The sequence below is a fragment of the Varanus komodoensis genome, unplaced genomic scaffold, assembly GCF_004798865.1.
Source record: "Varanus komodoensis strain SLA01 unplaced genomic scaffold, ASM479886v1 scaffold155, whole genome shotgun sequence".
NCBI classification, from domain to species: Eukaryota; Metazoa; Chordata; class Lepidosauria; order Squamata; family Varanidae; genus Varanus; species Varanus komodoensis.
This window is the reverse complement of record NW_025335455.1, coordinates 2,906-27,974: the sequence shown is the minus strand read 5'-3', so window position 1 is coordinate 27,974 and position 25,069 is coordinate 2,906. Positions and strand designations below refer to the sequence as shown.

At 47.9% G+C, this 25,069-nt stretch overlaps 1 protein-coding gene across 3 annotated transcripts; it reads left to right on the top strand.

Annotated features, from left to right (window-relative positions):
• The first annotated feature begins 11,362 nt into the window (after positions 1-11,362).
• On the top strand, positions 11,363-23,733 carry LOC123021066 (zinc finger protein RFP-like). 3 transcript variants are annotated; one of them, XM_044425467.1, is made up of 9 exons: positions 11,368-11,969; positions 13,140-13,235; positions 14,050-14,280; positions 14,955-14,977; positions 15,868-15,983; positions 17,075-17,128; positions 17,913-18,023; positions 19,891-19,917; positions 22,757-23,733. In XM_044425467.1, the coding sequence occupies exons 1-9, from the start codon at positions 11,436-11,438 to the stop codon at positions 23,314-23,316; spliced, it is 1,752 nt and encodes a 583-aa protein (XP_044281402.1). In that variant the 5' UTR covers positions 11,368-11,435; the 3' UTR covers positions 23,317-23,733. The 3 variants fall into 3 exon arrangements, with proteins under 3 accessions (XP_044281405.1, XP_044281404.1, XP_044281402.1); XM_044425470.1 differs by lacking the exon at positions 13,140-13,235 and having other exon boundaries at positions 11,363-11,969; XM_044425469.1 differs by lacking the exon at positions 17,075-17,128 and having other exon boundaries at positions 11,367-11,969.
• Positions 23,734-25,069: the final 1,336 nt, after the last annotated feature.

Genomic DNA, 25,069 nt, shown 5'->3' with positions numbered 1-25,069 from the left:
GAACAGAGGAAAGTGGCGTAGGCTGGATGCCACCAGCCCGTGAGCTCGGACTCAGGCAGGCCTTCTGTGTTGTCCCCTCAGCACATTCTGCTCCTCCCTCGCTCATGGCAGGGCTTCCGCTGCATGGCCGACACGTCCTCAAGCAGGGGAAGTTGCTTGCTTCTTCATGGGGAAGGCGGAGAGGGAGACCTTCTGTGCTTCTGCACTTGGCGCTCTGCGCGCGTCCTGCAGCGGGGGCAGCCTGCTTGTGCGCAGCAGTTGCTGGGACCTGGGGTGGGAGGGCCTGCTGCCCCCTCGTCGTGCTTCCCACGGGCAGCTGGCCAGTGGCTGTGCGGGGAGGCCCTCGGTCTGAGCCAGCAAGGCTCTTCTCACGTTCCACGTTCCAAATCACAGAATCGTAGAATAGCAGAGTTGGAAGGGGCCATGAAGGCCATCCGGTCCAGCCCCTGCTGATGCAGGACTGCAGGTTACACCGTCCCGGAGATGAGGAAGTGCAGACCAGATCTGCAGAGGACACAGAACTGGGTTGTTGCTGATGCATGAAATCAGGTCCCACATTCAGAAAAGAATCCTGGAAACTGGGGTGGGGGGATATCTGGCACCAGGAGGGACTCAGGCAGAGTCAGGACTGCTGCCCCTTCAATGCCCTGCAGCACCAACCTCTGAAGTGGCTGCTGCCCCCTCCCTCTGGGCCATCGTGTGTGGAGGTGGCTCCGGCGGGCACCCTGTCCCCGTGCCAGGCTGCCCCTCACCCACGTCTCCCACGCCCACAGCAAGCCATGCCGCAAGAAGCATGCAGTTGCTGCAGCTCTGGGGAAGGCTGTGTGCAGCTTCCAGGGGAAGTTTCTAGGCCGGCTCTTGGGAAACTCTTTGCCCACAACTGCGGAAGGAGGGTGGCGGTAGCGGGGATTGCCAACAGTCCTGAGGAAAGCATCAGGCAAGGTGAGAGTGGAGGAGAGGGCAGGAAGCAGGGCAGGCCGAGAGCAGAGACGGCCATGTCTGGGAGGCCCTCTGAGGTGCCCGTCTCCCCCCGTGTGAAAGGAGAGGGGCAGATGCTCTTGGCTGAGACGCGCGTGTGTGGACTTTGGCCAGCGAAGAGGCGCCCAGAGCACAGCTGTCTCCAGTCACTGTTCAGGACGGTGGAGGAACTCTCAGAACCACTGGCTATGACAAAACTGGGTGGAATAGCAAACACCCCAGAAGACAGAATGAAGATCCAGGGCAATCTTGATAAACTTGAATGCTGGCCTGAAAGCATTCGGCAAGGACAAGTGCCAACTCCTCCACCTAGGAAAAAGAAACCAAATGCATTGATACAAGATGGGAAATATGTGGCTCAACTGAACTGAAAAAGATAAAAACCTTGTGGTTATTGTGGACAATAGGCTAAATAGGAGCCAAGAATGCAATGCAGCTGCCAAAAGGGCAAATGCTATTTTGGGATGCATTAACGAAAGTAGTACTGCCAAATGACAAGAAGTAGTCATTCCTATGCAAAGTAGTAGCAGGAGTATAGAGGAACAACTACTTCTTTCGATTTGAAAGTAATACTTCCTCCATACTCCTCACTAGTCAGGCCTCATCTGGAATACTATGTCCAGTTCTGGGCAGCAAGATTTAGGAAAAATGCAGAAAAAAATAGAAAGCATCCAGAGAAAGGCAACAAAATGGCCCAGGGTTTGGAAACACTGCCCTATGAGGAGAGACGGAGAGAACTGAGAATGTTCAGCCTTGAGAAGAGAAGACTGAGCGGGGACATGGCATCGCTCTACAAGTACCTCAAAGGCTGCCACAAAGAGGAAGGTCAAAATCTCTTCTTGCTGATGCCAGAGTGTAGGACACAGAATAATCAATTCAAGTTGCAGCAACCAAGATTCAGACTAGATATCAGGTAAGGCTTCCTCACTGTCAGAGCGATACAACTGTGGAACCAGCTGCCTAGAGAGGTGGTGGGCTCTCCCACACTAGAGACATTCAAGAAGAAACTGGACAGCCGCCTGAGTGGGAGGGTGTGAACTTGGTGTCCTACATCATCAGGGGTTGGACCCGATGGCCTTCACAGTCCCTTCCAACTCTACTCTTCTAGGATTCTCAGGTGCTTCTCTGCTGCCACTGCGAAGCCAAAGCAAAAATGGATGTCTCCAGGGCAGGGCAGAGGCCAGATGACTGAAGCAGTCAGTTGATCACCTCTTAGAATGCAACAGACTGGAGACATAGAAAACATTGAGCGAGTCAGAAGGGTCCTCCCGGGCCATCTAGTCTGACCCCCGGCTCCAGCCGGCTTCGCTCATGACATGCCCACCATGTGCATGTCCAGCCTATCCTTGATCACCCTCACCGATGGGGCCTCAAGGACCTCTCGTGGAAGCCCATTCCACACCCTCAGGGTCCTAACTGTCAGGAAGTGCTTCCTGGCATCCAAATGGAACTTGGGTTCCCTGAGCTTTGCTCCATTGGAGTGCATTCTGCCTTCCTCTTCAGGGGAGAACAGGTCTCTACTCACCTCCGTGTGACACCCCCTCACATACCTGTATGTCGCCAACAGATCCCCTCTGAGACCTAACAACTCTTCCAGCATTTGAACAGATGGCATATGAATGTCCCACTTGAACCAATACATAGATGGACATTTGGTCTGCTGTTGCTGAAGTGTATGTATAATTGAATTATCAATACCTCTCTGTGCCTGTGTATTTATATCCATATTGGTTCTAAAAAAATAAGCAACATAAGTAGAAGGTCCAAGACAAGAATGCTCCTCTGCAGTCCAAAGCAACTGGATCATATCATTTTATGACAGATGTGCAGAACCTCAGGCCCGGGGGCCAAATCTGGCCCTCGGAGGGGTCCCACTTGTGCCATTCAGTGCTCCCCAGAAGGCCACATGCCTTCTTCAGGCCCCATCCCCTGACCCCCACCTGCTGATTGCTTTGTCATTTTCTGCCTTTAGACCCCCTCCCCCCCTGCAAATCCTGAAAGGTAGGACTGTCTCTCCCAAGGTTTAGCTTCTGGCAGGAAGAGCTTATGATGCCGTATGTCTGTGTTTTGGGTCCCATCCAAGTTGCCTTTGTCCCCATCCACCAGAGGAACTCACACTCCATCCTGAAAGTGTCTCCAGAACTCAATTGGGCCTCAGGGTAAAAAGGGTCTACATGTCTGCTCTGTGGTCAGGCGTGCCATGTAACCCTAGCCTGCCTTACAGGGCTGTTGTGAGGATTTCTGGAAGCATGCCCATGGAAGTTCTTTGGATACTAGAAGTGCAATCTAAGCATTACATCATCAGCAAATAATAGAGAGAAATGCTGCTGACGGGACCTTCTGAACACTGAGTTGAAAACATTACTTTGGTGGGGGAGAGAGAAATATGACGATGTTAAAATATAGATAGGTAATTGAATCTCACTTTCACATGCTGGGGAAATCCAGATAAATCCTGGTAGAAACAGGTTAGTTGTATATGCGCTTGTGTTATAAAATCAAACCTGCAACATCTCTGCACCTCTTTCTCAGAAAGTACCAGAATTCCAAGGCAGGCTTCTGTTTAGTATTATGTTCCAAGCTGTTGCTTTAAGAGATGGCTGCTACCTTTGGTTGGAAAAGCCTCTGCAGAATAGGGCTCCCTAGGAAAGTTAACCCCTCTCTGTTCTTGTGTTAACAGCAAACAAAACAGATAAGGTGGCCAAACAAGTTTTTCTAGTAGCATTGCAATCACCCTCATTTGCATGCCAAGACCCACAATAATCCCTGTACCTCAGTTATGTTAATCCCCTGCAATCAAATGCCATTGTACTGAGCCCCCTCTGCAGACCTCTCACCTTCTTCTGACTGTGTTCCCCTTATTTTGTCATCGACTACCCAACTGCTGGGTCCATGTGACTCAGAAACTATAAAACACTCTGTATATGTTCTAAAAGCTTGTTGTTGGTGGTGCAGACCACTACCCAGTAGCATTGTCCTAAGTAACTGCAGGGGGCCTGGGTGATCTTGCAATAAAAACACTGGGGTTCAAGGCGATTTGATCTTCCCTGCGGGTCCGAGAATTCATTCTCGCCATTGGTAAGGGAGATTCTGACACAGCAACTAGCACCACAATGAAGCTGCAATCCAGCCTCTCTTTGGTATGTCAGCCCACCCCAAAGGGATGGGTTCCAAGGGAACAGGAGGCAAACAGGAGGTCCCATATAACTAGTTAGTGAAACCCTATTTATTGAAAGCTGCAATGGTGTATCCACTTATCTGGGAATAAGTGCCATTGAACGCATCTGGGCTTAATTCTGGATAGATGCTGTTAACCCACAAATGCAGGCAGGCTAGGGGTATAAACTCAAAAGAAATTAAAGTTCATTAGCATGCAGGAATACACTACATGTTGGTAGCTCTGAAATGACTGCCAAGTAAATACATTGTGCAGGATACTTCCATAAGGCTCCAGTCACATAGACATTGTGGTGGTCATGTTCGCTGAAAACTCTGATTACACAGAAATGACAAGAGAGAGAGATTCAAAATAGATAGGAAACTGCATGAGAAAACTGTACCAGGAAAGAGGAAGCTAGAAAAATAAAAGCATTGCCTTCCCTCAACAAGCCAACAGCCAAGAAAGCTCAAGGTGTCAATCAGAAATAGCCGACCTGGTTACACTGTATTTTTCAAGCACCTCCACCTAAGAAGACCAGAATGCGGATCTTATCCATTTTAGGCCACTTTTTGGGCTGTTGGCTTTCTCCACAGTAATCACAATGGCACTTCTGTTCCTTTAATCCTGACAAAACATGCAGGATGGTGCATCATGTCACTCATATTCAAAATATGCATTAAGCAAGATATGTTTGATGACTTCAAAAGTGCCTGATTCAGACTAAACTTGAAAGCTAAGCAGGATTGGGCCTGGTTGAAATCTGGATGGGTGGCTTAAATGTTGTGAACTGCCTAGAGAGCTTTGGCTACGGGTGGTATAGAAATGTAATGTAATAATATTTATTTTTTTAAAACTTTTGTATGCTGTCCCTTATGCAAGGCATCTTGGGACAGCTCACAATCAATAAATAAAAATCAGATACATTAAAAACAGTCAATAAAATCAAATACATTAAAAACAGTCTAAGCAATAAATGACATATAACCAATAAAACATGACTGTTACATTAAATACTAGTTTTTAAAATAATGGTTAAATAAAAGGTTTTGACCTGGCGCCAAAAAGAGTATAAGCTTGGCGCTGGGCAAACCTCTCCAGGGAGCACATTCCAAAACCTCGGTGCCACCGCAGAGAAGGCCCTACTCCGAATAGATGCCCTTTTTAGCTCCTTCAGGGAGGGTTCTCAGAGCAGGGCCTCCCTCACTGATCTTGAGGGGCGTGAAGGTGTATAAGGAAGGAGACGTTCCTTCAGGTATAATAATAATATTCGTCTCTTCTTTAGTTTGATTTTAAAAAACATTTATTTTGTATACAGCCCTTTGATACATCACAGTGATCCATATTTCACTAAAAATAACGATGTGGATTAAAATAATTTGATAGCTATAATTATGACAGTTACAGAAACTTCTGTTTTGGTTTTTAAAAGATGGCCATGCGGGGGGAAAAAACCAGTGGCATTCTCAGCAGAAATCTCTCTCAGAAAGCAAGCCTCTGGTAGCAAACTTTCGGGAAGTGTAAGAAAAGGCAGCCTAGCCTATCCCATTATTGTCAAGAGAAAGGAAATACTTCAATGACACATCTACCGAGTGCATTAAGACGCGCCCTTTCCCCTGGCTGGAACGGGAAACATCTGGGCACTTGGTTTGTAATTAGGAAAGTGTCGGCAGATAGAAGCTTCCTTTTAACCCCTCAACAGTTTCCGTGGGTAACTCCCCCCCTCCCCGCCCAGCACTTGTGCATGAGATCTGAGCGCTTACATGAGGATTTCCTTACCGGCTTTTTGTCTCATGGCCTCTAGGGGGTGCTGTGATATAGCCGAATGTAAGATTTCCTCTTCCTTCACGGATCACTGCCTTGTCGTGGGGAAGGGGCTTGCGTTGCTCAGTGAAGCTATGAGCTATGCAGTGCAGGGCCACCCAAGACAGACTATCTTATTTGTCTCTTGAGAAACCTATATGCAGTTCAAGAAGCAACAATGAGAACTGGACATGAAAACACTGATTGGTTCAAAATTGAGAAAGGAGTTCGGCAAGGCTGTATACTGTCGCCCTGCCTATTTAACTTATATGCAGAGCACATCATGAGAAAGGCGGGGCTAGATGAATCACAAGTTGGAATTAAGATTGCCAGGAGTAATATCAACAACCTCAGATATGCAGATGATACCACTCTCATGGCAGAAAGTAAAGAGGAACTAAAGAGCCTCTTGATGCGGGTGGAGGAGGAGAGTGCAAAAGTTGGCTTGAAACTCAACATTAAGAAAACTAAGATCATGGCATCCGGTCCTCTCACTTCCTGGCAAATAGATGGGGAAGAAATGGAGGTAGTGACAGATTTTATTTTCCTGGGCTCCAAGATCACTGCGGATGGGGACTGCAACCAAGAAATTAAAAAATGCTTGCTCCTGGGGAGGAGAGCTATGGCAAATCTAGACAGCATACTAAAAAGCAGAGACATCACCCTGCCAACAAAAGTGTGTATAGTCAAGGCTCTGGTTTACCCAGTTGCAATGTATGGCTGTGAAAGCTGGACCATAAGGAAGGCTGAGCGCCAAAGGATTGAGGCCTTTGAATTGTGGTGGTGGCGGAGACGCCTGCAAGTCTCCTGGACCTCAAGGCAATCAAACCGGTCAGACCTAGAGGAGATCAACCCTGACTGCTCATTAGAAGGCCAGATCCTGAAGATAAAACTCAAATACTTTGGCCACCTAATGAGAATGAAGGACTCTGTGAAGAAGATCCTAATGCTGGGAACAATAGATGGCAAAAGGAGAAGGGGACGGCAGAGGAGGAGGTGGCTGGATGGAGTCCCTGAAGCTGTTGGTGTGAGCTTGAGGGGACTCTGGGAGATGGTGGAGGACAGGAAGGCCTGGAGGAATGTTGTCCATGGGGTCGCGATGGGTCGGACACGACTTCACGACTAATAACAAGATTTCATCACATAAGAGGAAATCATGGCCAACAATGAAGATGTTAATAGAGAAGATGGGATTTGAAGAAAAGTTTAAGAAAGTAATAAATCAATTATATTCAAAAAATATGGCAAAAAATTGTAAATGATGGTATTACAGAAACAACAATCCTAAGCCGAGGGACAAGACAGGGTTGTCATTTATCCCCAATATTATTTGCTTTAATGATGGAAATATTGGTAAATGCAATTAGGAATGATACACAGATAGAAGGAATTGGAATACGTCAGAAAATTAAAATTAATTTGTTCCTAGATGACACATTGCTAACATTTCAAGACCCAATACATGCTATAGAGAGAATATATTTACATTTAAAGGAATCTGGGAAATACAGTGGATTTCAAGTTAATTGGGAAAAATCCAACATGATGTTATATAATCATAATAGTGAAGAAGTGGATATATTAAAGGAAAATATAAATTAAAAATAGTAGACAATATTAGATACTTAGGGATCGATATTCCAAAGAATAGTCAAGAATTAAAGAAGAAAAAATATGAAAAGTTAAAGGAGGACTTAAAAGATAAAATAGGAAAATATGAAAAGGTAAAATTATCATGGTTTGGAAGAATAGCAGTAACAAAAATGAAAATTCTGCCAAAGATTAATTTTCTGTTTTGGATGATCCCAATCAGGTTTTATGATCATGAATTAAAGGAAATGCAGAAATTTTTGGAGGTTTATTGTAATGGAGGAAAGAGAGCAAGAATAAGTAACATTCTATGGTATGATTCACAAGAAAAAGGAGGGCTGGGCATTCCAGATGTTAAAAAGTATTGGGTTGCAAACCAACTAAAGATAGTTCCAGATATTATAGCCCAAAATAGAGAATTAATATGGAGTGATATCGAATTTAAAGAAGTAAGGGAAATAGGTGATCATTTAGAGACATATTGGTTTAAAAAGTATATTAAAAAGATTATTAAGAGAATTCAAAATCCCTTTTTAAAAAATACAATGGAAGTATGGGAAAAATGGAGACAACAGTTAATCCTGGGAATTTCTCCATTAACACCAGTGGTTGAAATGGTGAAATTTCCAAAAATAGAATTGAAGGATTGGAAAACTAAATTAAAAAATAACCATATATATAGATGGGAAGACTAGAAAAATAAGCTAAAATATATTACAATGAAAGAGTATATTGCCAGAAGTTAAATTAAATTGGTTAAATCTAATTCAATTAGAAAAATGGATAAAGATGGAGGATAAATTTAAAGAGAAAGAAAGGCAATTAACAAAATTTGAAACAATCATAAAATAATGTGAGACTGAGGAAGAATGTACAAGTAAAGGAAGAATTGCCAAAATTTATATGATATTAATGGAATAAGGGGATCAGACAAAAAGTTTAAAATCTATTTGGGAAATGGATGTAGGTGAAAAAAAAGACAAGGACTGGAAGAATATTTGGAATAGAAGAGTATATAAGAATATGTCAGTTAGAATTAAAGAGCATGGATACAAGGTGATATGGAGGTGGTTTTTAACACCAGTTAAGTTAAATCAAATTGATGATAAATACTCTAATATATGTTGGAGATGTGGTAAAGAGATCGGAACTTATAAACTATATGTGCTGGGATTGTGAAAATATGCAAAAGATTTGGATTATGGTATTTAAGGAAACTGGAGAAATTTTAGATCTAGACTTAGAAATGTCACCAAGAATGGTGCTATTACTGTTGATAGAAAAACAAGCTATAAATGAAGCTAAGAAATAATTGATTGTAAGTATGATAATGGCAGTTAGGCTAGTGATAGTTAAATATTGGAAACAGAATTGGGTTTTGCAAAGGCACGGGAAAAGATTCTCGTGGCACGTGGATCAGAAGGACTCTGGTGCCTCCGGGCTGCCCCACGGGATGATGGCTGTGCTCAGGTCTTCCCTGGACCAGCCGTGGCCACGAGGCCTCGTGGGGCAGGGGGGTTTCCTTCCAGGGAGGACCGCTGGGAAGGAGCCTGCGAGGCTGCAGTGCTTTGGGATAAGAAGCTGGAGGTTGGGGAGCCGGTGCCTCCGTCGCCCTGTGTCATCCCACCAGGGAGTGTGGACGGCCACGCCGGGGTGGGGGAAGCGTGTCCTGCTGGGATCAGGACTCCCAAGGCAGTGGTGTGTGGTGCTCCCTGGGAAGGTCGCTAGGCTGGAGTCGGGAAAGCCTCGATGGAAGCTGGGACAAGGACCGCCGGGTTCAGCCAGGAAAGAACCCTTTCGCCTTGAACCCCAGCAGTTTTATTGCAAGATCACCCAGGCCCCCTGCAGTTACTTATGGCAGCATGTGACCAGGTAGCGGATCTGACTGCCAACTACAGGCTCTTAGAACATATACAGAGTGTGTTACAGATTCTGAGTCACATGGGCCCAGCAGTTGGGCAGTTCATGATGAAATAAGGGGAACACAGTCAGAAGAAGGTGAGAGGCCTGCAGAGGGGGCTCAATACAATGGCATTGGATTGCAGGAGATTAACACAATGATCACGGGATTATTGTGAGTCTTGGCATGCAAACGAGGGTGGTTGCAATGCTGTTAACCTGGCAGCCTGACCAGTTCTTGCTGATGAGCAAAACAAGAGCCCTGGCAGCTACTTGGGGAAGCCATCCAGTCTCACTTCTTAAAGGAACAGCAAATGTAACCTGGCTTGGAATTTTTGGGTGCTTCCTGAGAAAGGGGCGCAGGCATTTTGAACACAAAGGCACACAAGCAACCCTTTTCTTTCGGGATTTATCTGACTTTTCCCAGCACTGGAGTTTGGGAGAGTGTGCACTGCGGCTGCGGGTGAGGCGACACCGGGCTTGCCGGCCGACCCGAGGTGCTTGGCAGACAAGATGGGTGTGCAGGAGAGCAGGGCAGGCAGAGGGCAGGGCAGGGCAGGGCAGGGCAGGGCAGGGCTTCCTCCGGGAGACTCCTCGGTCTGTGTTGCCCCTGCGTCCTCCCCCACTTGCAGAGGCGCGTTTTCCTGCAATGCAAAGGCAGAGCAGCACCTGTGAGCATTTCCCTGAGCAGCGTCAGGAGCGCAAAACTCAGCTGTCTCAGAGGCCAGTTCTTAAGCCTGCTTATCTGCTTATTCTGGCCAGGGAATAAGAAAAGCGGCAGGTGAGCATCTAGAGGGAAGCCCGGAAGTCAGAGGGAGCAGCTGTCGGTGCCCGGGGCAAGGGCGGCTGACTCGCAGGGTAACAGCACCGGGACCCAGGCGGACAGGGCGAGACAAGTCGAATGCGCAGTCCAGAATCAAGCCGGAAGTCAATACACAGACCACATCCATAGAGACGGGTAGCGTCGTCCAGAGCGAGCCAAAGGTCGGAGAACCGAAGAAGGCGGACCAGCCAAGGAGGACACAGGGACGCAGGCAGGACGCTGGAGCAGAGTTCCGGGTCTGACAGCCCAGGAAGGGCTTCACCAGCAACAGGACAGCTTGCTGCCGAGGCAGCTTCTGAGGGGAAGAGCTGGTTCCCCAGGGCTGAGGACAGAACCCTGCAACTCCCAGAGCTGCTCCGCCGGCCCTTGGCCAGCAGAGGGAGCCCTGAAGCTGCCTCGGGTCTGGACAGTAGCCAGTCCGCAACTTGCTGGCGTGTTTCTCATCAGAAGCGTTTATCATTCTTTCCTTTCTGAAAGTACAAAGAACAAAGAGGAGGAAAGCACCTGTTGTTTTACTGCGTAGCTCCTCCTTTGAGGGATACTGGGGAAAGGCTACAATTCTGAAAGAGGAACACTCCGTAGGCAGGATTTCGCCCTGATACCTGGGATTCCCCTTTCCACAGCAGCCCCAGGGCAAAGTTTGCCAAGGACCAGCTCTGGGTACTGCTCTCCCGTCTCTCCAGTAGCTTCAGAGAGGGGTGTCTTTATTGCTCAAGAGACACCAGCTCCAGAAGAACAAAAGCATGCGGGCAGATGATCAGACCTTGTAGAGGGAGAAGAGGAAGCTGGAAATCCAGCTGCCACTTCTGTTAACAATTTAACAGAGGCAGACTAAGATAAAGAGAAGATCTGCACTAAGGGTCAGGGAAATCTACCAGGATGAGTACCAACTGGGTGCGTCTTTCTTGTGCATGACAACTAGAGTGTTTGCATGTCCTGCTTTGGAGGAGAAGAGATTTAAAGGGCTTTTAGGGTGCCACATGCTGGGATTTGCAAGATGTTTTTCTGCCTAAATATGCATCGAATGTCACTGTTCTTGGCTCTCCAGGAAGTTCTGCCCTGGAAAGGGCTAACAATAAACTTGGCATTTTACAGATCTCCTAGTCATCACACTGGCTCTTTTGGAATTTGGTGGTTTTCACTGATGTCAATATTAAAGAGCTAAAGTAAGGCACCCCAGCTTTTATGATCCTGTTGATTGTTGCTGCGCAGAGAGGGAATTCCAGGAAAGGCAACTCCCAGTCAGTGGCTGAAATCAAAACCGAAACTAAGGCTGTGGGTGAAACACTTCAGAGAGAGGCAGTGATGGCAGCCAGCGGGCTTTTCTCGGGGCTCTGCGCTGAAGTGACATGTCCCATCTGTCGAGATTACTTTGAAGATCCTGTGATGACAGAGTGTGGGCACAATTTCTGCCACACCTGCCTCGCACGGTGCGGTGTGGAGCCCAAAGGACCTGTTTCTTGCCCTCAGTGCAGGACGCAGATCCAGAAGAGGAACTTCAGGTCAAACAGGCACCTGGCGAGTATTGTGGAGCTTGTCAAGACCCTTCCAGAGGGGGAGGACAGAGAAGATGGCCAGAGAGTGTGTGTGAGGCACCAGGAGCCCCTGAAACTCTTCTGCAAGGACGATGAAGCCCTCATCTGTGTGGTCTGTGACAGGTCCATGGATCACCAAGGCCACAAAGTGCTTCCTGCAGATGAGGCGTCTCAAGAGTACAAAGTAAGGTGTTGTTGGGATGGATGGGAAATATTATTTCCAGAGTTAAGTGTGTGGGGGCTATTGAGATAGGCAAGGATACCCCTCGGTAATGCATTTCCTCCCATTTCTTGGTTGCTTTCTACTGTTGCTGTTTTCCTCTTTCTCGTGACTCTCTGTCTCTGATAAAGGTCCAGGCATTTGCTCAACGTGCTGGGGCTCAGAGGAAGACGCAGCAGCTGGCTCAGCCGTCCCTGCGTTGGGTTGTGGGGTCGACTCCTGGGCACTGGGTGTCAAGCGCAAGGTCTCCTCATGAGTCACCGTTTCTGTGGGGGCTTCATGCGCGACACAAGGGTTGTGCAAAGCCTGTCGCCTCCCATTGGTGTGCACCTCTTACCTTTGTGGGGTTTCACAAAGTGACACACAGCTACCCCCTCAGAGAAGCGATGCTCTGTGAAGTTTGTGACTAGGGAGGCTGGTGACCCCAGCATGGAAAAGCAGGAAGCACCTGTGTGTGGAGGGGTCCTAAAGGGGCCCTTAACTGTGATGCGCATCCTCAGGGTTGGGATGAACCCTCTTAGAACCCATCCAGAATCTGTGGACGTCCCGTCTGGCTTGGCCTGGCCCTGCAAAGCGAGCCAGGCCAAGAGGAAGGCCACGGACGATCGTGGACCCGCAGTTGTGTCCCTGGCAACCTTCCCCATCAGGATGCAGAAGAAGGGAGCAGTACGCAGGTGCCCTGGGGACCAGCCTTCCTCCCGGGGCATGGTGTGGAATGGGGGCACTGAAGGCAGGTGCAGCGGCCACCACTCCCAGTGGCCAGCCTTCCTCCCCCTCACTGTTGCCATGGGCAGCTGCAGGCATGTGGAACTCAGAGTGCCACAGAGTGGCCCAGGGTCCGGGAGAGCAAAAGCCAGGGGATCCAATGGATTTTCCACACAAAACAGGTTCCTCACACTTCCATACACATGTGAAGCTGCTCCTGCATGGAGAAAACCATGGGAGTAAAGATTTAGAAACACAGAAACAAAACGAGTCGGAAGGGGCCTCCTGAGCCATCTAGTCTGACCCCAGCTCCAGCCAACTCTGCTCATGACCTGCCTACCAAGATTTGAAGTGAGGAAAAGAAAATAGTAGCATCCTATCAGATGAGTAGACTTTCTGTCAGTGCAAACTCCTTTTCTGCTTCTGCAGAGAAAAATCAAGACCAGTCTGGTGTCTCTGGAGAAGGAGAGGAAGAAGCTTATGGATCAGAAGTTGGTGAAGGAGCTTAGAATGGAGGAACGCCTGGTAGGTGTCTGCAGTTACAACTCACATGTTGCATTTTCGTGTTGACAAACTCCCATTTGCATCCATCAGTGAATCTTTTTTTTTTTTTTTGCATTTGACTCGTCTGTGTGTTGAGGCTGGTGGTTCCTGCCAGTTCAAACATGCAAAGTCATTATTTCAGATGTGAAGCATTTGTCCTGTCAGAAAGACTATGGGTAAGAACTCTTAGCTGGGGACAAGAGAGAACTTTGCTCAATATGGGCTTTGAGGCCACTTTGGGATCCTTCCAGGAGGGAAAAAGATGGGATATAACTATAATGCCTAAACAAAATGCATAAATTAGGGATAAGTAGCCTAAAAAGTTATGCATTTGTGAAAGGGAATGCACACTGGAATTGTATTAAGTAAAACTATTAGGCAAACGTGGATATAAAATGCATAGCTTAGGGAAGGGCACCTCAAGGGAGGGTGTAGCTCTCTGGAACAGCCCCTGCTCTGATGCCCAGGTTCAGCCCACAACCTCTCCAGCCAGGACTGGAGAAACTCCTCCCTGAAGCCTTGCAGAGCTGCTGCCAGCCTGTGCTGGAAAAAGCTGGGCTAGATCCAGCTCCGTATAGACAGGTTCCTGTGCTTTTGTGTTCTTATGGGGAAAGTGCTTAAAATAGAGAAAAAAGATAAAGTGCCCACGGTTCTGTTTCTGTTTCTCTTTCCACAACCTTTACAGAATTCTGATAAACAGCAGTGTATGTGCCGTTTCAAGCACTGGGCCAGCTTCTGCCTCACCCTCTTGTTGCTGCCCTGCCTGGGCATTACTTTCCATGTATTCTTCTTCCAGGAACAGTTAGAACAGGAGAAGCTGAAGATCCGCTCCGCCTTTGAGGGCATCATTACCTTTTTTGTGGAGAAAGGGGAGCTTTGGCTTGGTCAGCTGGACGATCTGGAGGAGGAGATGAAGAAGAGGCAGGAAGAGAGCCTCTGCAAACTCTCCGAAGAGATTTCCCAGCTCAGTCAGCTGATCTCAGAGATGGAGGAGAAGTGCCTGCAGCCAGCAAGCGAATTCCTTCAGGTGAAGCTTCAGGCAGTGGGACTGTTCACTTGATGAAGGAGCCCCTGTGGCTTATTATTAGCCCTTGTGGGTTGTGGCACATGCAGGGGCCATTTTGAATAGTTGAGCCTTGCTATGGTTTATCCTGTCAATTGAGCCCAGGTGTTTTGCAAGAGCTGTTTAACCTTGCATATTCCATGGTACGGGTTTGGACAATGCAACAAGCCGGGGCTTAAATATCCAAAGCCTACCTGGCATGTGCTGTCATGTACTGCAGCCCATTGCAACAAAAGAAGCCACAATGAGTTATTTTGATTTTTCAAATGGGACCAAGGTCTTCTTCCAACAGGAGAGAGCCCTGCACAGAGAGCCCCGTTCCGGAGATGACAAAGCCCCAAGTGTTTGAACTAAACCCCCACATTTCAGCCAGCCCAGTTTCTGATCCACACGTTGCTGTTTCCCCTTCCCCTTGAGCTCGCCCTTCAGCAATGTGTTTAACTCATGCTTCTAGTCCTTATAATTAATTCACCATTAGTCCACTTCAGCCACCCATGAATGTTGGATTAAAGATGCTGTGATCCAGGATGGGAAGGATTTCTGCAGACAAGGAAGGAGTAAAGGAACAAACCCACAAGGCACCTGGGGTTTGTTCTGCCTGTTTGGCCAATGCCCCTTTCTCTCCTTCTGTCTTTCAGGACATCAGAAATGCCTCAAGCAGGTAAGGGGCCCTTGCCCTGCTCTCCTCCTGCAGACCAGATTAGAATTGAACAAATTAAAAATACCTTTAGGAGCTCTGAAAGCTGCCGTGGGGGAGAGCTTTGCCTGCTCAGGAAGTGTGCTTGCTTTCTGCTGACGTGAGCTGTGCTTTTGGGGCTGGAAGTATATCTAGGGAGCCTGGTGGCGGTGGCAGCTTGTCGCCAGTGTCCTTTTCTCAATGCATGCCACGTCACGTGGTTTTAATAGAAGAGGCTGTTGTCAGAACAAGGATCTATATATGTGAAGTGTCTACTCGGCCACTGAGCGATGGGCCCTTTCTTGGCACTGGCATCAGTGCCCCGGTGCTTCTACCTGCCCCTCCTTGTCCCTCACAGAGCGGCAGCACACACAAACACGCACACATCTGGAGTATTCAACACCCCCCACCCCAATTTCATTTTTCCAAGCGTACTCATTTCAGGAAAGTTCTTCACTTGGAGAACGTTGCACATTTTTCAAGCACACAAACTTGCAAAAGAGAACTCAAGCATGTGTTCAGGGATTTGGAAAGATTTTCAGAGAAAATTCACGTTGGGGATTATGAGCAGGGTATTTTAGAATGAGTTGTGATGAGAAGTGACATTCCCATACATCCCCACTTCTGATGGAGTTAGTTTCATTTCAGTGGGTGAGAAATAGTCAGCAGGAGCCCTCTCCCTTGTCCTCCCATAATTAGCAGTGAAATCAAGGGAAGCAAAAGCGAATGGGCCAGAAGGTCTCGCATTTCAAGCAGCAGACGAGGGACACCTGTCCAGAAGTAGATCTGGGCTTATGCTATCATCTAGTGCTAAAAGCTCACAGGGTAATGATATTCCACAAGTGTTCCTTAAACACGGGCACTCTCCATTCCAGGTGTGAGAAGAATGTAATGGAGGACGCCATGGACCTTTCTCCGTGGCTGGAAGTGACTCTCAGATTTACCTCCTTGAAAAGTTCTGCTTTAGAAAAGTCGGTGAAGAACTATCAAGGTACAGGAGTCACCTGCAGGAGGGGAACGGATGCATGTAGCTCATCTCTTTCTTACTGGACAGGAGGAGAATCAGAGAATAGTAGAGTTGGAAGGGGCCATGAAGTCCATCGGGTCCAACCTCCTGCTGTTGCGGGACCCCAAGTTACACCATCCCACTCAGATGGCTGCCCAGTTTCACCTTGAATGTCTCCAGTGTGGGAGAGTCCATGACTTCTTGAGGCAACTGGTTCCACTGGCTCGTCAGGGCCAGCATCTGGAGTCCACATGGCTGGACATCTGCTAAGAGCCCACAGCCCAGCAGAGGCCGCCTGGCAATGGCCTGCCAGGACTGATTCTATTCTTCTGCATTGCACCCTGTGTGTTCACCTGCTATTGCCCCTCAGTGGTGGCCTGGGCAGTTGCCCATGCCTACAGGTTCAAGGGCTCTCAGGAAGGAAGAGGAAGCAGAGATGAGAAAGAGGATGAAGAGCAGTGGCAACAATGAAAATGTAGACTCTGAGGGAGGAGAGCCATTGATGTGCCATTGATCATTTGTCTTGGGCATCTTCCATATGGATGGAAGGGCATCTTTCCTGCCCCTCACCCCCTTGGCCTTACTCCTACTCCTATTATTATTATTATTATTATTATTATTATTATTATTATTAGCAGCCTTACTCCTACTCCTACTATTATTATTATTATTGCTGCTGCTGCTGCTATACCACTCCTAGCCAAAGCTTTCTAGGTGCTTCTCAACATTTAAGTTGCCCATCCAGATTTTATCCAGGCCTGACCCTGCTTAGCTTCCCAGATTAGGCAGTATCAGGCACTTCAGGCTATATGGAACCCTCAGTGAGCAAAGAGTCTGAAGTACACAAGTCCAAATGAAGAGAAACTCCTTTCTTCCTGCTTCAGCTGCCTCCTTCCACCCTGGAGCCCTTGACACAGATAGCAGAGATCAGATAGTATTGTAAGCAGCCTGATCTGAATCGAAATACTGACCTACATGACAGATTTTTGTAAGTGTGGAAGCTGAGAGGAGGTTTTTGTCCGTGAAACACGCAGGATGGTCTGAGTAACTTTGCCACTTTCCCCTGTGCATAACAGAGTCTCTGGACCAAGCCCTGAATATGTGCAACTTGGACCACATTCTGAACAAGGGTAATTTTCTCAGGTTGATAAAGGGAAACTGGGAGGGAAGTTGGTGTTGAGTAGTTAGCCGCTAGGAGAGGTGATGCCCCTACTAGCCATGGCCCTCATGAGGGTTCTGTTGATGCCTTGTGCTCTAGCTGGGTTAAAGGGTTCTGCTATGCTCCGATCATGTGCTGAGGTCCAAATTGACCAGGTTTCATGAAGAAGCCAGACAAGAGCAGATCAGAACCATGGAAAGTGCCAGGAGCTGCTGGTGTGGGAAGACAGACAAGGCTGACCACCGATTGCTCCAACAAGGAGCAAAGCAAGGCTTAGCTTTAAATGAGAGTTTAAATACTTCCCTCTATTTGGCCCCACCTCCATACTAACTGAGGGTTTGTCTTGTAAAGGGGCCTGGCCTGTTTGAGGGCTTTCAGCCTGGGAGTGACTGTGGGTATCAGTGTTCTCCTGGCCCAAGTCTTCAGAGTCTGCAGCCTCCTTTGGATGCAGAGGAACTGGCCCCTGGGGTCCTTCCGGAGAATCCGGTCCAGGGTGCCTCATTATGCCTTGCCACAGCCTGAGCCTTCCCCTGAACCAATAACTCTGCAGCTACTTTTAACAAGGAAGAGGCCATGGAATCCTCCCAGGATGAAGATTCAGTGTCCTGGGCCATGGCAGCTTCTCTGATTAATTAGTCATTTAAGTGCTAATTAAAATGTGGAATTTAAAGGGCATTATAGGACATTTTTGTGGTGGTATGACTAAATCTATTTGTTAAGTTATTGGTGAAAATGTTTTTCTCCTGCCTTTTCAGTGAAAATGCTCAGAATCAAGAAGGACATCACCCCTCTGAGTTTGGATAATGAACCTCTGAAGATGACCGCAAAGTTCTGGCATAATCGAATGATAGAAGACAGTCTCCCAGGTACCAGGCTCTAAGCTGTATAGATAATCAGGATAAACTGAGGTTCAGAAATGAACCAAACACAATGCCACTTTTTCAGAAGTGGCAGGATATGATCCATACACCAGCTACGGACGCAGCCTGTCAACACCACCTTCTGGAACTGGACATCCCATGGGAGGAGAAGCACTGAAACACCCTGCCCTGATCCCTACCCCAGGACACCCACCCAGAAAAAATGCAACGGCCTTTGCTATCAAAAGGCACTGAGAGGGTCAGGAGAACAAGCTGGGCCATGCTATGCCTGGTCATGGTTGTCACGGTAGCCATGAAATCCTGAGCTGCCCTGAAAATGTAGTCTTGGCATAGATGTTGAGATGTCCCAAAACCACAAGCCTGGAAGTTTTCGGCCTCATGTCCAAAATTCTCTCCTTTCCTGAACTCACAGGGATGACAAGGCGGTAGAGGGGTGGTGGTGGGGAGACCATGAACAGAACCCTCAGTCTGAGCCTGGTGCCCAAGTCCAGGCAGTGCTGTTACTCTGTGCCATCCAATCATCTCTGACATAGGGCAGCCCCATGAGCGAGTCCATCCGAAATGCCCTGTAGTTGATGAGGGTTGGAAAGAACCCTTTCAGGATCCATCCCTCCAGCATCTACAGACTTTCTCTCCTGCTCGGCTCAGTCCTGCAAAGCAATCTGAGCAAGGAGGAAAGCGACGGACGCTTGCAGGCCTGGGCTGTGCAACTGGCAACCTTCCCCACCAGCTGCTGCTGGTGGCTGGAGTGGGCTGCTTGCACAGTGCACGGGACTTAAGTCCTGCCTGGGAGCCGCCGCCAGGAGCACAAACTTCCAGGGGATTCGGTGGATTCCCACCCCCAAACTGATTCCTCAGACATGCCTATCTCTGCTCAGTTCCTATAAATCCAGGGATCTGGCTTCCTTTATGCAATTGATCCAAGGCATAGTTGTCCTTCCTCTTCTTCTCCTGCCTTCGACTTTCCCTGGCATGGTTGTCTTGGGTGAAACTCACTTTCTCATCATGTGCCTAAAGTACAACGGCTTCAGTTTTGTCATTTCTGCTTCCAGGGGAAGTTCTGGCTTGATTTGTCTTTGTCTCAGTTCAGGGTATTTACAAAACTCTCCTGCAGCATCATGTCCCAAATACATCCATTTTCTTCCTGTCCGCTTCCTCCACTGTCCAGCTTTCACACCCACACACAGTGACTGGGAATACAATAGTGCGGATGGTATCCAGTGAAACATCCTTTACGTGATGATCCTTTCGGGTTCCTTCACTTCACTGCTGCCCCCCCCCCCCCCCCAGTTTCAACTAACCTCCTCAGCTGCAGTCTCCAATCCATTTGAATTGATCTTTGAGCCAAGCTTTCTACAATTTTTCATAGTCACAGTCACATCACCGTTGACCCTAAAGTTGTGCGATTCTTCTATAATCATGATTTTGTTTTCTTAATGTACACCTGGAGTCTTGGCTGTTGCATTTTCTTCTTTCACTTTCATTAGAAGTTTTTTCTTAATTCATTGCTGCTTTCTGCCAGTAAGATGGCATTATCTACATATCTTCAGTGACTAATGTGTCTTCTGCCAATTTTCACTCCTTCCTTTGATCCGGGTCCAGTTTTCCTTATAGTATGACCTTCCATCTACAGACTGAGCAGACAGTACGATTAAAATACACCCATCGCTGTGTTGAATAGTTTCACTGTTGGCCCTTGGGGAACAGATACAGGAGTGCGGGCAACAAGCCCGTTTAATAGTGTCGGAAGTCAAAAGTTTGCCTACCAGATGCACTCCTTGTGAGGGAGTCAAGTTATTAATGTTGTTTCACTGTGGTCTGACTTTTTGTCACCCTTTCCTCTCTATTGCAGGTTCTCAGGAGCCAACCCTGGAAAAAGGTAACTCTTTGAAAGAAATTTGGTGCCGTGGGAGGCGGATGGACTTTTATGTCGAGTCTCAACATCAGGCCCTTGTTCTGGTGGCATGAGACACAGGGCGGAGGCTGAAAGACCATCCACAAATCCCACCCTATTCTTCAGAGCATCTTCCAAGCCCGCGGCCTGCAGAGGGCCATGCCCTGATGGCCTGAGAGAGGGGTTTCCATGGCTGCTCCCAGGTTGGACCTCCATCCCAGGGGAGTCTAGGTTTGCTCCCTCCCAGCTGCCTGCCAGCAGCCAAAGATGCTTTCTTCAAGAAGGCCTTCGGCTTGTAATGGGGCCTGGGGGACTGGATGCTGCTTTTCATAGTAGAGCATCCAGTTCACCAGACCCTAGGACAGTAGAGTTGGAAAGGACCTAGAAGGCCATCAAGTCCAACCCCCTGTTCAGAGCAGCACTCCAAATTGTAGCATTCCAGGCAAGCAACTGTCGACTTGCATGTTGGATGCCTCCAGTGGGGGAGACCACATGACCTCCCGGGACCATTGCTGTCCTGCTCTAACAGTCCGGTGGTTTCTCCTGAAGTCCAGCTGGAACCTGCCTTCCTGTACCTGAAGCGCATTATTCCACGTCCTGTGCTCTGGGGTGATTGAGAAGAGATCCCGGCCCTTCTCTGTGGGCCAGTCTTCCAAGTATTTGGAAAGAGCGATCAGATCTCCCCCACTGCCTTCTCTTCTCCAGGCTGAACATGCCCCGTTCCTTCAATCTCTCCTCAGAGGGCTGGTTTCCAGTCCCTGGACCATCTTGGTCCCCCCCCCCCCCCCCCCCCCCCCTCCAGCTTCTCTACACCTTCTTGAAGTGTGGTGTCCAGAGCCTTACACAATACTCAGGATGGGGCCTAACCACAATCTTGTGGTTGTGAGCTGCCCAGAGGTGCTGTGGCACAATTGGGCAGCATAGAGATGTTTTAAATTAATAAATAACCATTTAAATACTATTTTTCAGTAGTGATATTTGTATTGTATTTGAAAGGATTGCTTTATTTATTTATTTACTATAGTTATAGCTCACCTTTTTAGCCTGCGAGAAACCCTAGGCAGCTTTACATACTCCTCCACCTCTCCATTTAATCTTCACAACAACCCTGTGAGGTAGATTAGGCTGAATCAGGGACAGGCCAAATTTACCCAGGGAGCTTCATCCCCAAACAAGGGGGCCTCTTCTTCTGCCACCCCACACACTGGCAGTAACAGGAATATTTGTCGAAGAGAGGATGAAATGGGGCACGCAGAGACTGTGTGCTGTAGCGGTTAGAGCGTTGGACTGGGGGCTGAGTGGGGAGATCCGGGTTGCAGTCGCCCCTTAGCCAGGAAGCCCAGTCTGTGCCTTTGCGCCAGTCACAGACTAATCTAACTTACAAGGTTGTTGCAAGGATAAAAGAGAGGAGGAAGATCTCGTGAGCTGCCTTCGGATCCTTGCAAGAGGGAAAAAAAGGCAGGATATAAACGCAGCGCAAGGATAATAGTAATGCAGATGAGATATGATTATGCGGGAGGCTGGCATGCTGACCAACATATGGATGGGAGCTGGGGTGGGGTTCGGGTGTGAAGCAAAATCTTAGCCGAGGATGTACAGGAGCAAAGCCACTGTTTGTCTTACATGCAGCTCTCCAGCGATCCAGCAATTACCACCATAGATTGCTGCAGATGACTAAAATCAATCAAATGATCTTCATTATGTGATTACAAACCCGACAAACTAAAATCATGCATGCTTGAAAGTATTATTTGATGTTTCGTATTGTTTTCATTTTGGTTTGTAATTGGAATTCATGAATTTTGACTCATTGTGCGTAGTTCTAGGAGCAGGGGTAGTGACTTTAGGTCAAACCAGACAGACACATGTTTATGAAACACTCCATTTTGGACTTCCCTTTACCGTGAGGGTGGGATTTCACCTTTTAGATGCATCAGAGTGCAAGAGGGAGGGGAATAAAACCTACTACATTCTCCCCCACCTTACTTCCCTGTATGTCTGCTGTTTTTAGACAACTCTGCAGGAGCAGTACTAGAAATTGAGACGATCCAGAGCTCAGAACCACCACCACCCCAAAACAAAACCCTTATGCTTTGAAGTCTCTCTCTTTGCATTTCCTCATCTCCTACGGACACACCCATTTGTTAAAAGGGACAGGGGACAAAAGGGCATCCAATTTCAGAAAAAGCCTCAGGCGGGAAGATTCAAGGTGGGAACAGCAGGAATCATGGAATAGTGGAGCTGGAAGGGCCCTTCGGACGGGCCCTTCAGTGCAGGCTCCCAGTTAAAGCATCTGTCTCAGGTGGCTGGCCAGCTGTCTCTTGAACGCCTCCAGCGTGGGAAGTGAAACCCTTGTGGGCAGACCCAGCTAAGTCAGGGGGATCATTTGCAACAGAGACCCTGAGGGTCCCTGGATCTTCAGTTCAGCAAGTGCCCACGGACAGCTTCTCTGGGACTCAGGGCCCAGCCCTGCAGCTCCTCTGCCTCTCTTCTTTCCCTCCCATCCAACTCATTTCTGGTGTGAAAGTCAAGTTGGGACAGGAGGTCTTTAAGCAGTAGATTTTGCTCCCCTCCTTATACGCTCCATTTAGCCGAAGAACTGGCCCACCCCCTTTCAGAACCACACAACCAAGCAAACATTTCCCCCAACAGGCGTGGATTTTGTCCGGTCCTTTTCTTGCTCTGCCCTGACCTCCTAACCAGGTTCACACCAAGCATGACGGCAGTTTGGGAATGTCTTCCCAGCAGCTGAAGCGGGTCCTCTCCCTGAAGATGCCCACCATGCCGTTTCCTTCTTCATGCTTATTCTGTCCCTCTTCTCCAGTTGGCGTCACCCTGGATGCAGACTCGGCACACCCTGAACTCGTTCTGTCCGTGGATCAGAAGCAAGTGAAATGGGAAATGGAGCCTCAGGACCTGCCCGGCTCCCCCAGGAGATTTGACACCATGCTCTACGCGCTGGGCAGTCAGAGGTTCACTTCGGGAAGACACTGGTGGGAGGTGGAGGTGCAGGAGACGGGGCCCTGGGAACACCTGTGGGGGCAGCCAGTGTGGGCTGTTGGGGTGGCAAGAAGCACTGTTCCGAGGAAGGGGTACGTCGGCCTTAGTCCTCACGAGGGGATCTGGGCCGTGGGGAAGACGCACAGTGACTTCTCCGCACCTTGTCAGCTCTCGGCTTTTACTTCCCCTGAGCCAACCCCCTTGACCTTGAGGCAGAAAGTCAGGAAGATCCGTGTGGCCCTGGATTATGAAGAGGACTGGGTGGATTTCTTTGATGCTGATTCAGATGACTTAATCTTCACTTTCCACTCTGGTTCATTCTCCGGGGAGGAAGTGCAACCGTTTTTCTACACAGCGGGGTGGGATGGCAGCCTGGCGTGCTGAACCTGAGGAGTCCTGCCGCCAGACGTACACACATTTCCACTACTTGGGAAGGAAGCAGCTTTCTGGAACTCCCTTTGTGGCTGCGTAAGAATGAAGCTAGAGCAGGCTTCAATCCTATGCTTGTTTAGCTAGAAAAAAGGCCTATTACTCTCAGCAAGGATAGCTTTGCATATGCTGATCTGCATATGGCAGGCATGTCATAAGTGGAGCTGGCTGGAGCTGTGGGGGTGGGGGGTGTCAGATCAGATGGCCAGGGAGACCCCTTCTGTCTTGCTCTGTTTCTGTGTTTCTAAAGTGTGTGTGTGTGTGTGTATTTAAAGGATCCAGTCTCCTAAAGAAACCCCATTTGTAAAAGGGTCTTTGCTTTCAGGGGAAAAAGAACACAGACACACAGACACAGACACAGACACACACACACACACACACACACACACACACGAGAGAGAGAGAGAGAGAGAGAGAGAGAGAGAGAGAGAGAGAGAGAGGTTTTCAAAAACTAGCTAATCCAAGGGATGAGATGCAACAGAGATGATCAGGGCACCAGTGCCCGTATTTCAGTAAGTGCCCATGGATCCAGGATTTTGGGGCAACTGACCTTCCCGAGATTTGGGGCTCCGAATAAACAGTTTGGGCTCCAGTCCCAGTGGGCCATTGCTTGAGGAATCCCAGCTCCCTGCCTCCTAATACCATCCCTAGAATATACCTTTGTTTGAAAATTAGTTTTTTCCTGTCAGGAAGCTTGTAAAGGTATAGTTGCCATGGCAGGGGGGGGGTGGGCGAACATAAACCCAGCCCAGGAAGAAGATGTCCTTAGCTTGCTGTGTGCAGGGCCCCGGGAAGGGAAGAAATAGAACCACTTGGAAGCAATCCAATTAAAGAAAGCTGCTAAGCAGTCTTTCCTGTCTGCAAACTTGCTAGAAGCTCCTGCGGATGTTCGTACATGCAGTTTGCACCCGAGAAGTTACACATTGAAAATATAGCATCTTCTTTGGAAAAGGCTTTTTCCTTCAGTTATATTCTACTGTATTTTCTGGTACGAGCATTGCTATCCCAAGGAGCTGAATTTCTTGAGAAGCTCGTTTGTTTGTGATGTTTCTAAATCATAACTAATTTTAAAATCAAACATTTTTCCTTGAGAACTGACAACCTGCCAAGGAAAAGTGCTCTTATCTTCACAGTCTGGGCTAAAATAGTTTGGTGACTCAGCCTGAAAATCATCCTGACTGCGATGGACTCAAAAACGGATTCTTTATTAGACGCATTGAAGTGAACAGGGAAAAGAGCACTGCCGTTCTCTTGGGCAGGTTCTTCTCAATTCAATGGGATTTGTGCAGGAAGTATCTTTGTGATATTTGTGATCATGTCCCCAGGTGAGATCTCTTGCTCATTCTGCTGCGGCATCCAAAATCTGTTTCCTGAGTTGGCCACTTCATTTTACTGCTGGGATACCTCTCTAAGTTAACTGAAAGCATTCTTAACATGTTTAGATATCTGTTTGATTGGATCTTTTTCAAAGTAGAAATGAAAAAAATGTACATTATCTTTCTTTCAATAATTACTGTATAATTGTTTTTTCTTCTTTATACAGAGTGCAGCGATTCCAGTAAATGTTGTATATCTTTATTTTTTAAAGTGCTCCAATATTGAATAAATGTTCCCCAAGTCTGTGTAAATTTGTTTATTGGTCTTATATAACCAATAAACCTTATCACAATGGAGTACTCATAGAACCCTGACTCCTATTTGGTAATAT

Excerpts from the sequence above, each read along its gene's own strand:
- LOC123021066 (XM_044425467.1), top strand. The coding sequence starts at position 11,436 with ATGATCCTGTTGATTGTTGCTGCGCAGAGAGGGAATTCCAGGAAAGGC. Across the intron at positions 14,281-14,954 it reads CAGCAAGCGAATTCCTTCAG|GACATCAGAAATGCCTCAAG; the intron begins GTGAAGCTTCAG and ends TCTGTCTTTCAG. Across the intron at positions 19,918-22,756 it reads GGAGCCAACCCTGGAAAAAG|TTGGCGTCACCCTGGATGCA; the intron begins GTAACTCTTTGA and ends CCTCTTCTCCAG.